The following is a 15,162-nucleotide window of genomic DNA, read 5'->3' on the forward strand; positions in this document are numbered from 1 at the left end:
CCTGCTCCATTTTTCTCCTCCTGGATCACCTGAGACCAATTTTGGCGTGTTTAGGATAGTTCTTCTCTGGTAATAACTGTTGATGTATTTATAATGGAAGATGTGAGCATCCCTAAGGGAACTGTACCTGATGGAAGAACAGAAGAACCATGAGCAGTTTCACACTCCCTCTCATCCTTCTTTGACTTAATAAGCTCCTTGCAAATAACCAACTACTACTGCTCTGTGTCAGCATGCCCAGGGACTAAAGAAAGCCTTCACTGTACAAGATTATATATGAAAAGCATCTGCTGTACCTGGTTTAAACAAGGCACTATTTGAGCTGCCTGTCAGCGAGAATGTGGAAAATGGCTTTTAGGAAGGACCTCCTCTGTAGCAGTAGGAGCTGTGTGTATAGCAGCACATGTTCATAGAGTATCAGGAGCAGGGCTTGTGATAGGGGGGTGGGGTGGGGTGGGGAGATGAACACAGAGACTCATATGAGGGTAAGGCCTTGGAGCTGGGTGTCAGCCCACTCAGCTCAGCTTAGTCCCAATCCAGGATCCGAGTTGGTCTAGGTTTTAATGCCGTAGCAATCTCTGGCCTCAAAGGGATGCTGGTTAAGTCAGTCATAAGAGTCAACTGCATGACAAGGGGCCTTGGAAAAAGCCATTAGGTGATACGAGAAACGGCCTAAGAACAAAGATGGAAGAAACTGCGCAAGAGGTGGAGATGGACAGAAATATAATAACATCCCTAAGAAAAGAGTGAGTTCTGGCAAAAGGCAAAAAGTCAGCCAAAGGAAATGAGAAACAGCTTGGCAAGCCAGAGAGAGAAAACAGAGCAAGTGAACCCTACGAAACAACTTTGAGGACAATCTGATATTGAGGTGAACATAAAAATGTACGCAGAAAATTCCAGGAGCTATGTCTTTTTAATCAACAGAGAAAAAAAAACTGTGTAAAGATTAGAATCTTCAAGAAGAGAGTCAATAATCACAAAAGGACCCTGTTACTGGAAAAACAGAGGAAAAGAGAGGGAGAAGCTATAAATAATATGGTGGATCCAACAATGAGCAGACAGACAGACAGTAAGGATTTGTGAAAGTGAAGGTCACTCAGTTGCATCCGACTCTTTGCGACCCCATGGACTATAGTCCATGGAATTCTCCAGGCCAGAATACTGGAGAAGGCATTCAGTCATCTGAGACAAACAAAACCTACAAAAACAGATTTAAAGGACTTACTGACATTAAGCAAACAGAGAAATGAAAAAATATTAATAACCAGAAATGCCCTTTATATAATTTTACTTGAAATTTTCATTTGAGTTTGGTAAAAGTTACATACGGTCTTACAAAGGTTGTGAAGTAAAGGCAAAAGCTGCAAATAAAAAAGTATTACAATAACAAGTGGCATCTGAAAACCCATGTGCTCACCAACCCCACAGAGATGGCAGGACTAGTGTTGCCATACTTGAACTTGTCTTAGCAAAGCTCATGTGATATCTGGCAATTTTCACGATTTTTTCCAACACTTGATCTGAATGTAGATTAAAATCCTCCAGAAGCTTTAAAACAACAACAATATGATTATCGGTCAGGTTATTTGGGAAAGAACATCAATGCAAAGATATGAGATCACCTGAAAGATTCATTTAGTTTACCAGAGTCCCTGGCAGTTCTAGGCATCATCCAGAATTTGTTCACTGCTCTTCAAATTAAACTTAGGATTCCACTACCTCAACCTGCAATGCTGAAGATTCACCCAAGAGTTTTTATAGGGTTTCATGCACTTCATACTTTTAAAACACAAAGTACATAATTAAGTAAATCTCAACTACAGTCATATTGTACATTATAGCCCTGGTACTTAGTATTTATCTCACAACTGGAAGTTTGTACCTTTTGACGACCTTCATCCGATTCCCCTTATAGTTAACACTGCTGTATGGCATGTTTGAAACTTGTTAAGAGAGGAGATCCTAAGAGTTCTCATCACAAGGGGAAAAATTATTTTTTCTTTTTCTTTTTTTGGATCTGTATCTGTATGAGGTTATAGGTATTAGGTAAACCTATGCAGTAATCATTTCACAATACATGTAAGACAAATTATGTAAGGTATACCATGTATACCTTAAACTTGGGGCTTCCCTGATAACTCAGTCGGTAAAGAATCTGCCTGCAATTCAGGAGGCCCTGGTTCGATTCCTGGGTCAAGAAGATCAACTGGAGAAGGGTTAGGCTACCCACTCCAGTATTCTTGGGCTTCCCTTGTGGCTCAGCTGGTAAAGAATCCGCCTGCAAAGCGGGACACCTGGATTCGATCCCTGGGTTGGGAAGATCCCCTGGAGAAGGGAACAGCTACCCACTCCAGTATTCTCGCCTGGAGAATTCCATGGACTGTATAGTTCATGGGGTCACAAAATGTTCATATTTAAAGAAATAAAGAAAGGCTGGCAAGGGAGATATAGAAGAACAAGCTACTGGGGCTTCAATATTTTCTAAAGCAGGGGATTTCCAGGTGCCTCAGTGATAAAGAATCCACCTGCCAATGCAGAAGATGTAGGTTCAATCCCTGAAAGGGGAAGGTCCCCTGGAGGAGGAAATGACAACCTACTCCAGTATTCTTGCCTGGAAAATCCCATGGACAGAGGAGCCTGGCGGGCTATAGTCCATGAGGTCGCAAAAGAGTCAGACACAGCTGAGCACACACACAGATGCATTTTCTGAAGCTGCATTTCTGAAACTATCTGGTTAAAGAATCTTTTTTTTTCTTTTTATTCCTAATTACATTCAAGCCCTACTTTTTTATTCTTAGATTCAACAGGCATAAAACTCCTGTCAACTTGCTACAGAAGTTGCTAAATTGTTCCTCTGAATTTCCACACTTACACAGACCAGTAAGTATGTGCCGTTGAGAGACCACACGAAGGGCAGCCCTGGTCAAAAGTATTATTCAGAACTGGAATTCTTACTTTATAGCTGTTAAATCTGAAATGCAACAAGGTCCACTCAGAACTCTACCCATAGCTCCAGAAAGTAAACACTTTAAAAGAAAGGTTTGTATCACGGAAAAAAAAAAAGTGGACATCTGCAGCCCTCAACAAATTGAGGTTTTGTTGCTGTTCTGCTTATCTTCTCAAACTGATTGCAGGGCCAACTTACTTCTAGGGTTTTATCAGCAATGATCATCAGTTCATGATTATGGTGGGAAAACCTTGCAGTGAAGTATTTCCTGGGCCTACTCATTAGCACAGAGAACAGCATCAAGGCTCACAGGTGAGAAGGCACGCGATGGCTCCCTTCCTGCCACTTCCAGCTGAGCAGCTTTGGGCTGGAGACTTGACTCAGGACGCCTCTTTCTCTGCTCATCAAACAGAGGAAGTGGCAGGATCTACGTCACAAAGTTACTCTGAGGATTAAGGGAGATTTTGCCCATGAGGAGCTCAGTACAGTGAGTGATACCTACTGAGCGCTCAGTAAACGTCAGCCAGGGATGGCCACACACTTGGCAAATGGCGCCACTCCTAGGTGAAAGAACATGACGCCAGCACTGTCCCTGAAGGCCGGTCCCCCTGTGCTCATGAGGAGCTGCGCGGAGTCCAGAGCCCTGCAGACTCAGGGAGGTGTGTCCATCACACACTCAAGACGAACAAGTTGAAAAGTGGTGAGCACAGCTGCGAGGAGCTGGCTCTGCCCCCAGTCTCGATGTGGAGAGATGCTCCCGTTCTTCCACATAAAGTTCCACATAAACACTAACCTGTTTCCAGTTTTGGCACCAGTGGCAGATCCAGATTTTACCCTCACTGAAAGCCACCTCTACCATCACCTCACACAGCTTCACTCCAGCAGAAACAAAAAGCTCATCTGAGCGCGAGCTCAGTTTACTGTTCGACAGCATAAGCCCGGCTGGTTTTGACTTCTCACGGGGCCCTTTGGGGACCTAACGATGTGAGGCACCTCCCTGGTTCTCTCTTGACAGTGTGGACCTCGGGCACATCACTCAGCCCTCTGCTTCCGGTCCCCATCAGTGACAGCGTGGCTATCAGTATGCTGCCTCCCTTCCTGGAGATATGAGGCCCAACGATTCCTGACGAGCACAGCAGAGCAAACAGGGTAATGGGTGTGGGGGAACATATATATATATTCATTCTTGAAACATATATTTAAAGTATATAAATATATATGTCTATTTAAAGAATTATCTTTTTTCACATGGTACTTCCCCTTCACTATATACTGCGAACCCTTTAAACCCACGCCATGTACTTTTTTAAAAAGAAATATTTAGTCTCTTCAGTTGATGATATTTTTATGCTAAATTCCCTCTTCAATATAAGATGATTTCTATATAGCTGATTCACTTTGCCGTATACCTGAAATTAACACAACATGCTGAATCAACTATACTCCAGTAAAAATTAGTTTAAAAAATTTATTTTGCTAATTTATGTAATAAACCAATTATATTTCCTATATCTATATGTAAGTATTTCTTATATGAACGTTGATCACCCAGCTATGGCATGCAAGGTTACATCTCCATTATTAGTCCTGATCCCTTTTTATTATACATATATACATACACATACATATACATATAAAATTGCTTTACAATGTCATATTAGTTTCTGCCATACAACGAAGTGAATCCAGCTCTAAGTATATATATATAGCCCCTCCCTCCTGAGCCTCCTCCCTGCCTCACCGCATCCCACCCTCTAGGTTATCATAGAGCACTGAGCTGCGCTGTCTATGCTATATAGCAGCTTCCCACTAGCTATCTATTTTACATGTGGCAGTAAAAACATGCCATGTACTTTTAATGCCTTAAACCATTAAGCTTCAAGTGCTATCAAAATTCATCACAAAGAAAGCAATAACAAGGATTTAGGCAGCCCTCTGAATTCTTTCCAGCTCTTTGAAAGCTCATATCAGAAGTCCCTGCAATTCTGAAACCAAGAGTTCTTGTTTATCACTAACATCAGCTGCAGGGTGAGCCCCAGCCGACATCATTGGCCCATTCATTTGGGTCCGTCTTGATGTTTCCATTCTACTCCTTGGTGTACAAGCAAAAGTCTCAGGAAGGCCATCTTTGCCAGGCATTCACCATTCTTCCAATCCTCCTCTGATCCACATGAAAGCTGGCCTCCACACACCTTCTGTCCAGCACTCTGGCCTTCCAGGTCCATCACATCTTGACATCCTCTCCCTGACTCTGACAACACTGTTGGTTTCCTCCCAACAGCAAACACTGTTCTCCCTAAACAGAATTCATCAGGGCCCATAGCCTCTTATTTCTTCCTACGTCAAAGCCTTTTTCTGTTTTTGTGTGTGTGTGTGTGTGTGAGTTAGTCAATCTATAAAAATTTCTGGATGGATTCTGAACTGAAGGCATTTCAGTGTTTCAGGAGATCAGCTCCCATCTGGGCACTGAATGTTCTTGCCAGAAACAAGGTTGGGTAGTCACCCAATGCAAGCTTGGTCTTCCTCAGCAACAGGGACCTTGCTCTCTCCTGGGGCAGTGTGAATTGTGAGCTAGTTCTTGTTCATTCTGAGCTGAGAGAGCCCTTCCTTTTATCTTTAGGTTTTATTCGGCCTCTGCCCACATAATAGGGTGTTTTATACAATCATCCAAATCCCTTTTATGTGATGGCCCGTGAGATAGCTGAGGGCTCCCATCTCCAGAATAAACCTGCCAGGACATGGCTTCCTCGTTCCTCACCATTTGGTCACCCTCCTCCGGACATGTTCTAAAAGCCTACCTAGGACCTGGGGTCTTCTATGCTTGTGGCATTTTCTCATATTCTGTTCCATCTCTTTCTTCTTTCCTTGAATGGCATGGATATGACCTCCCAGTAAGCTTGTACAGTGGTCCCAGACAACACAGAAATTCACGTACAGAAAGAGCTAACATGATGGACTCTGTTGTCAGGCAGCCACTACATACATGTTTCATGTTGTGTCCTATACATTCAAGTTGGCCCAATTGTTCCTAGGACAATACACATGGCACCAAGGAACAATCGGGACCTCAAAACTAGTCTTCCAACAAACCCCGTGTGCTGGCTTTATCGTGTCTTAATCCAAGATGTCAGTCTCTGTTCCTCCTCTAACCCACTCCCTCCCTAATCAGAGTCCCTTCATCAGATTTGTGCTTTGGATGTTACCATTCCTAAGGATAACAAGAAAAGCCGAACAACGTTCCTTCTTATTGACACTCCAGTGACATCCATGAAAGTGAAAGTCACTCAGTCACATCCAACTCTTTGCAACCCCATGGAATATACAGTCCATGGAATTCTCCAGGCCAGAATACAGGAGTGGGTAGCCGTTCACTTCTCCAGGGGATCTTCCCAACCCAGGGATCGAAGCCAGGTGTCTCGCATTGCAGGTGGATTCTTTACCAGCTGAGCCACCAGGGAAGCCCATAGTGAATTATCATTTGTATAGCACATACTTTACAATCATCTTACTCTTCAGAGCAACCCTGAGGAATAGGTATTACCCTCATTTTATAGATGAGGACACTGAGGCAGTCCAGGAACTCAAACCCAAGTAGTCTTCTGATTTCATAGTTGATGCTATTTAGTATACACTTTACTGACTCAGGAGCTCACGAATCTTAAGTACAGAAAGTTTTCTACAGGTAAGTGAAAGTGAAAGAAAGTGCTAGTCTCTCAGTCTTGTCCAACTCTTGGCAACCCCATGGACTGTAATCTGCCAGGCTCCTCTGTCCATGGAATTCTCCAGGCAAGAATACTGGAGTAAGTGGCCATTCCCTTTTCCAGGGGATCTTCCTGACCCAGGGATTGAACCTGGGTCTCCTGCATTGCATGCAGATTCTTTACCAACTAAGCTGTCAGGGAAGAGGAGCTCACGAATCTTAGGTACAGAAAGCTTTCCATTTCAGTTCCAAATATCAGAGAATGAGTCACAGAGAAAAAAGCAGAGGAATCTGGTTTCCATTTCTGGCTTTGCTATAAACTACCTCACAGTTTAACTTTGGTCCTCAGTTTCCTCTTTCATAAAATAAGGGATCAAATTAGACAGTCTCTGAAGTGCTTTCCTGCCCAGCTGTCCTTTGTCTCCTGCCCTGTCTCTGCCGTGTTGCTAAAATTAGGCAGAAAACATTGTTGAAATACCTTTCTTTTTTATTTCTCAGCATTCTTTTTTTAAGTTTCTGGAATTAGCTGGATAGTTTGACAACTATGCAGCTAGTCTGTCAATAAGGAAGAAAACTGCCATCTATTTAATAGTTAAATTTTAAGCAGTTCATTTTCTATAATGAGAATACATTTCTGGAAACACCAGCCATGGGGCTGCACCCATAAAAGTCCGCATCAAGTGGAGACCATCTTTAGAGCCACGTATTCTCAACACAGGTTCTTAACGCAGGCAAAGTTTGGCAATGTCTGGGGACAGTTTAGGTTGTCACAACAACTCAATGGACATGAGTTTGTGCAAACTCTGGGAGATGGTGAAGGACAGGGAAGCCAGGCATGCTGCAATCCATGGGGTCACAAAGAGTCAGACACGACTGGATGACTGAACAACCACCACAAACAGGGAAGGTACCGCGGGAATCTGGCAAGTAGAGTCCAAGGACGCTGCTGAACATTCTATAAGCACAGGACAGTCCTCATGACAAAGAATTATCTGGCCCAAGATGTCAAAGAGCTGAGGTTAAGAAACTGTGACTTAAAGAGCCAAGTCAAACCGCCCCAGACTCTTGCTGGTGTTCTAGCTAAACCGGTCCACTTGAGAGGCTAACCAGGTGAGCTCACCTGAAAGAGCTGAGGCTCTGGCACCTCTCTTACCTGGCGAAGAAGGACGCAGCCACCGAGGTGCCCGAGGAGGTCTCGCTGGCCACGCAGGAGCCCTGCGGGGCGGGGACGCCGCTGCAGGCCGAAGGCTTGTCCGCATTGTAGCGATTCAGCACCGCCTCTGTTAGGCCTTCCCGGCCCGGCTCTGTCATCAGCTGGGAGATCTGACAAGGAAAACGGATATCGAGCTCATTACCTGTGGCTCATGGCACTTCCTGACCACCACTGGCAGCCTCTCTGTTTTGGGGTCGAAGCCAGAGTGCAGGGGAGATGGGGATGGGGGGTGGAGGGGGGGACTGGGAGGAACACACTCCCCACATCCACTCATGACACGTGACACTACACACTACATGTAGTGTCCAGGGCTTCTCCGGGGCTATTTCCCTGCATTTTAGTAGTATACCACATTTTCATTAAATGTAATGGAATAAAATGATCCTCTGACATTGTAAATTTCAATTACGTCTGTGTCTCCCTTCCATTTGGAGGTGAAAGCAGGGGCCATTAATCAACAGTATTTGCAGCCCAAGACCAGACCAATAAAGACCAACCAGTGCTGGTTTCTTACCAGGAATGGCCCTCAGTGCTCTCAAACAGACAAGTGGGACAAAGATATCATTTTTATTAAGGCAGAAGTGAACCTGCTAATGAAGAACCTAAGAAATTAAACAAAACACTATTTGTTACTGTTGTTGCTGTAGGCAGTCAGCAAAGAGATGATTTGGAGGAGCTCATAAAAATAGATACAGTCCAGCATGAATTACTAAATTTTTTTTTTCCTTGGGTGGTTTAGACCATTTCAACAGACTTAATTTTCCTACCGGTTCATTAAGATAAATGGTTTCCATTTTATTGGCAATAACTGACTTCATGATGCAAATTCTAGTGGATAGGGATGGGTCCATTTTGCCTAAATGCACATAATAGACCATGAAGAACCATACTTCTGGGCAAAGTTAGATACCTGTATAGAAATATACTTTTGGAAAGTGCTAATCCCATGACAAATGCAACAATTATGCTGGCAAGTCTAAGTGTGCTGTTTTGAAAGCCTGGTACTTTAAAACTTCAGTCTACTTACAAAAAGGAAAAACTGTTGGGTTTTGTTTTTTGTTTTTTTTTTTAAGGAAACTTTTTAGTTTTGTTAAAAAAAAAAAAAAACTGGTCTCCAGGCAGTTCAAACCTCTTAAATGTTGAGTGGAAAATGTTTCTAATTGCCTAGAAAATACAAGAGCAATAAAGCAAAGATCAGGAACAGTTTCTACTTTGTAACTGAGCAGGCCAGAAGGCCAGTGAAAGAGTCCATTTGTTAACCTTTGAACATAAAACATTTGTACTTTTCATTATTAGAAGAATAGCCATTACTCTTGAGCCCCATAGACTTGAAACTTTGCTCTGCTTCAATTCATGCCCTGACTTGGAAAGCCTTGGCATTATTCAGTTGTAACTCTGCCAACACACACTTTCTTATTCTCATTCATTAAACGTATGGTAAGGAAACTCAGCCTACATCAGCAAAAGCAGAGAGCAGGCAGGAAAGACAGCCAACGGCCTGGAGGACATCCCCTGCAGACACAGGGACTGCTGCCCTGGGGCTTCCTCTGCTGCCCATGGGGTGTGGGCTCCCCTCAGCCAATTGCCACTCTACCAGAGGAATGAGGCAGGCTGGAGCGGGGGCAGCTGAAACAATCAGGGACCTGGCCACCACTGTGCACTCTGTTGTCAGCACAAAATGGGTGTTGATGAAGCACTGGTGGTACATGATGCCATCCTGGACAATGTCCCCCCATAAAACTGCAAAATTCGTAGCACCATTTTCTTTTCATCAAGCAGCTACAATCCAAGGGACACATACACTGCTTTTAATACACAAAGACAACTGAAAAAAAATCAGTAAACCAGTTGCGTGCGTTGTGCAATTTGTTACCACTTATAAAATGCATTCACTGGCTGTAGCTACCGTCTGATCTTCTGCTTGTGTTGTTTCCTTTTCATTAGTGTCACTATAATCTGAAGTTTGGAGGGAAGGGAATGGCATTCTTCTGCCTCTCTATGTATGAACAGTCCTTGCACATGCCCTGTGAACCCACATAGAAGACAGTAGGATGTGTGGCAAATAACATGACGGCCTAACTCAGAGGCACGGGCTTCCGGGCAGTTCCAGGTTCCTGAGTCTGGCCCACGAGGAATGCAAGGATCCTGTGGGCACACAGTTTTTCACCGTGTCACCCAGCAAATGAATTTCCATGCACTGGCCTCCTTAAAAGAGAGCTATTGGCTACCTTGTGCCAAGCAAGAAACTCTAACTCTTAAAGAACTGGAGATTAGTGGACATCAGATCAGATCAGATCAGTCGCTCAGTCGTGTCTGACTCTTTGCAACCCCATGAATCGCAGCACGCCAGGCCTCCCTGTCCATCACCAACTCCTGGAGTTCACCCAGGCTCACGTCCATCCAGTCAGTGATGCCATCCAGCCATCTCATCCTCTGTTGTCCCCTTCTCCTCCTGCCCCAATCCCTCCCAGCATCAGAGTCTTTTCCAATAAGTCAACTCTTCGCATGAGGTGGCCAAAGTACTGGAGTTTCAGCTTTAGCATCATTCCTTCCAAAGAAACCCCAGGGCTGATCTCCTTCAGGATGGACTGGTTGGATCTCCTTGCAGTCCAAGGGACTCTAGAGAGTCTTCTCCAACACCAGAGTTCAAAAGCATCAATTCTTTGGTGCTCAGCCTTCTTCACAGTCCAACTCTCAAATCCATACATGACCACAGGAAAAACCATAGCCTTGACTAGACGAATCTTTGTTGGCAAAGTAATGTCTCTGCTTTTGAATATGCTATCTAGGTTGGTCATAACTTTCCTTCCAAGGAGTAAGCGTCTTTTAATTTCATGGCTGCAGTCACCATCTGCAGTGATTTTGGAGCCCAGAAAAATAAAGTCTGACACTGTTTCCACTGTTTCCCCATCTATTTCCCATGAAGTGATGGGACCAGATGCCATGATCTTCCTTTTCTGAATGTTGAGCTTTAAGCCAACTTTTTCACTCTCCTCTTTCACTTTCATCAAGAGGCTTTTGAGTTCCTCTTCACTTTCTGACATAAGGGTGGTGTCATCTGCATATCTGAGGTTATTGATATTTCTCCCAGCAGTCTTGATTCCAGCTTGTACTTCTTCCAGCCCAGCATTTCTCATGATGTACTCTGCATATCAGTTAAATAAGCAGGGTGACAATATACAGTCTTGACGTACTCCTTTTCCTGTTTGGAATCAGTCTGTTGTTCCATGGCCAGTTCTAACTGTTGCTTCCTGACCTGAATACAGGTTTCTCAAGAGGCAGGTCAGGTGGTGTGGTATTCCCATCTCTTTGAGAATTTTCCACAGTTTATTGTGATCCGCAAGTCAAAGGCTTTGGCATAGTCAATAAAGCAGAAATAGATGTTTTTCCGGAACTCTCTTGCTTTTTCCATGATCCAGCAGATGTTGGCAATTTGATCTCTGGTTCCTCTGCCTTTTCTAAAACCAGCTTTAATATCTGGAAGTTCACGGTTCACGTATTACTGAAGCCTGGCTTGGAGAATTTTGAGCATTACTTTACTAGCGTGTGAGATGAGTGCAATTGTGTGGTAGTTTGAGCATTCTTTGGCATTGCCTTTCTTTGGGATTGGAATGAAAACTGACGTTTTCCAGTCCTGTGGACATGGGACACTCAATTCTTAGGCCTCTAAATACAATGACTCAATAATCGGTTGCTTTTATTTTATTTTTATTTATTTATTTGCCTGCATCGGGTCTTAGTTGTGGCACACGGGGTCTTCAATCTTCGTTGCGGCAATCAGGATCTTTTGTTGGTGGCGTGCAAACTCTTACATGCATCATGTAAACTCCAAGCTGCAGCATGCGCAGTCTAGTTCCCTGACTGAGGATGAAATCTGGGCCCCCTGCATCGGGAGCACAGACTCATAGCCACTGCACCACCAGGGAAGTCCCCTCAGTTGCTTGTAGAAATTAGAGAATGTTTTAGAGCTAGAAGTGATATCAAGGTCATCCTGTTTTTCTTAATTAAGGAAACTGAGGAGCAGAGAAATGATTTCCCCAAACAAATGCTGGCTGAGACCAGGATTCTGACTCCAAGGCCAGCACTAGCCCTCCTCTTTTCCTTGACTCCCTCTTCTCCCTCCTCCCTTCTTTCTCCTAATCAAAAGAAAAATTTTACACATAGAGAAAAAAAGTCAAATAATGGTCAAACATATGACAGGGATTATAAAAAACACAATTTAACATTTTATACTTTAGAAAATATATTTTAAAAGAAATCAAATCATATAGAGAATTGAATTGCCCATGTCCCTGGTTCATTGCCCCTCCTCCCGGTTCCCCCTTTCCAGACACTGTCAGTGTTGTGATTTTGGTGGGGGCCAATACTTTGGCCACCCCATGCAAAGAACTGACTCATTGGAAAAGACCCTGATGCTGGGAAGAACTGAAGGCAGGAGGAGAAGATGAAGGCAGGACAACCATGGACGAGATAGTTGGATGGCATCACTGACTCTATGGACATGAGTTTGAGCAAGCTCTGGGAGTTGGTGATGGATAGGGAAGCCTGGTGTGCTGCAGTCCATGGGGTCACAAAGAATCAGACACGACTGAGCAACTGAACTGAACTGAGTCCATGCTCTTCTTCATCATGTGCCTTCCATCACACCCCCCAAGAGCCTGGCTGAGCTCGCCCTGTGGCTCCTTTGGAGCATTCTCTACGTTTTGCTCTGCTTGTTGCAAAATGGGAAGGGGCACCCTCCCAAATGTCAACTACTATATGATCTCCCCACCTAAAAGTTCATGGTTTGTACATGAACTGGGTGTTTGTAATTAATACCCAGTGTCTTCTTTAGGGATTACAAACTTTCAGAAATAATATACACACAGCTACAGCAATGCTAACTGACCTCCCACTCAATCTCTGCACTCCAGGATTCCAGCCTCCCTCAAGTTTCTCAAACAGGCTCCTCTTGCAACAGGGTCTTTGCATGTGCCTTCACTCTCCATCTGGAATTCTTCTACTTTTCCTTCAGATCCAAGCTCAAGCATCACTTCTCAGAGAAGCCTTCTTCCAATCTCCCTCCAGCCTCTGTGGAGCTTTTACAGAACCGCAGTCCTTCCTTCAGTATCTTTACCTTGATTTCTAGTATGCATTTAAGAGTAGGTCACTGGGGCTTCCCTGATAGCTCAGTGGTAAAGAATCCTCCTGCCAGTGCAGCAAACATAGGTTGGATCCCTGGATTGGGAAGATCCCCTAGAGAAGGAAATGGCAACCCACTCCCGTATTCCTCAGAATACTGGACAGGGGAGCCTGGTGGTCTATAGTCCATGGGGCTGCAAGGAGTCAGACACAACTTAGCCAGTAAACAACAAACAACATCGTCTCTCACTACACAAAAGCCCCGGGATAGTGGATCAAGGGTTCCCAGAGATCAACACAATGCTGGGGGGTCCCAAACATATTTTTGGAATAAATCTGAGCTATTATTATTTTCTACTTCTCATATTTATCTAATTAAGTATTTTTCCTTAAGTCCTTTAAATAAGAAGTCTTAGTTCTTTTTAAAATGTCACTGTATTTCTATTTCATTTGCCTATTGGGATATACTAGTATTTTCTTTCTCCATATCACCACGGAAGTGTAGCGTCCTGGCTCCACTCTGTGCTAGTTTAGGGATGGAGAGCTGCCTCTTTTTCAGACCTGTAATTCATTTGTTCATTTCTTCACATGAACAACCACACACTGGGTACTTAGTCCCTGCCAGGTCCTGTGGCAGGCATACATGCCAACATTTCTTACAGTCTCCTGTATCTTCAATATTTACTTTTTCCTCCCTTGAACGCTGTGTACAACTCACTGGCTTGCCGGCCATCAGTTTCATATACAAAGATAATCCAAAATAGCTGGCCTAAAGCACAACTCCTATCTGGTATCTCTCCTTTAGTCAAATCTTTTTTATTCTGAAAAATAGCCCAGCTAGGTTAGCTGTCAACAGAGGCAATGATAGCTGGTTTGACTGAACAAATAAAATCATATTCTAGACTACTCTGAAAGAGAGGGAGCCCCCTTGTCAGATAAGCAATGCTTTTTCATATACACACTGGAGGATAGGCTTTAAAATTTGGGGTTTTGATGGAGTTCTTCTTACCATGGTACTGTCATGCTTGCTATAAAAATTTCCCTTTTCTTCAATCCCTCAAACTACATATAAGTTGTAACTGAACTGTTCCTCTATAAAAGAAACAGGTAATTGGCTGAAATTTGGCTATAAAACAAGTATTCCCATCCAAATTCTTCCTATGGCTCTCTGAAATTGTGATAGCTTGTGACTCTACTGGTCATACATTAAGCAGAGAAAGCTAAAGCTCCATATCTATGATGGTTACAGCGTCACTAACAGAAAAAAAGGTGGCCCTAATACCTGTTGACCTCTTTGGTGATAATGAACCTCTTCTTCCTCTTACAAACCTCATTTGAAACTATCAAATTTAGGTTACGCAGACAAATTGGCTATTATTCCCATTTCGCAGATGAGAAAAGAGAGGTTCAGGGGAGTCAGTAATTTGTCAAGGGCTGTTCAGCCATTAAGTAGGGAAGTTCAGATGGAAATGCAGATTTCTGACTATATTCTTTATTCTTTTTTAAAATTATTGTAAGATCTCATCTCAGTGACTGAAGTTTACTGAATAACCTGGGAATTAGACTTGGCAGATTCCATGGAATAAACTTTACTTAGTCACTGACCTCCGGAGAAGGAAATGGCAACCCACTCCAGTATTCTTGCCTGGGAAATCCCATAGACAGAGGAGCTTGGTGGGCTACAGTCCAGGGGGTCGCGAGAGTTGGACATGACTTAGCGACTAAACTACCATAGTCACTGACCTCAAGAGATTTGAAAGAAAGCTAGACCAAAAAACTTGCAGTCAGCCAAAGAAAGACAATGTTTCCTCTCCCTCTCCAGAATAAGGGAGGAAGGGATGTAGGAATGTTGTCTGTAATTTGGCCACGGGGAGCTTCTGAAATGTGTTTCTAGCCAAATCTTTAGGTCAGAGAGGTCCTCAGGGAACCAGAAGGAAGGAAGGTGTCTGCGTTCACCTGCTGGCCTTCCTGGGTGAGCAGGTGCTGAACTTGGGTCACTCCCAACCTCCTTCTGAAGGAAAGAGGCCCCGGGTGGGCTCACCGGCTGCAGCCCCAGTCAGACAACACAAGTGACTGAGAGAGACCTCACTGTGAACTCTCTCCACCCCACCGCTTCCTGAGCCAGAGCTGGGTCTCAGGAGCCACGCGAGGCAGACCCTACAGCCTCTGAGGGATTCCAAT

The 15,162-nt window shown here is 43.9% G+C and overlaps 1 protein-coding gene across 1 annotated transcript in view; it reads right to left on the reverse strand.

Annotated features, from left to right (window-relative positions):
- KIF26B (kinesin family member 26B) overlaps positions 1-15,162 on the reverse strand; it is a 517,632-nt gene that overhangs the window by 261,952 nt on the left and 240,518 nt on the right. Inside the window, exon 4 of the mRNA XM_061382452.1 lies at positions 7,801-7,970. Within this exon, the coding sequence (XP_061238436.1) occupies positions 7,801-7,970 (170 nt within the window). The remainder of the gene's footprint in view (positions 1-7,800; positions 7,971-15,162) is intronic.

Source organism: Bos javanicus, chromosome 16 (assembly GCF_032452875.1).
Source record: "Bos javanicus breed banteng chromosome 16, ARS-OSU_banteng_1.0, whole genome shotgun sequence".
In the NCBI taxonomy this organism is placed as follows: Eukaryota; Metazoa; Chordata; class Mammalia; order Artiodactyla; family Bovidae; genus Bos; species Bos javanicus.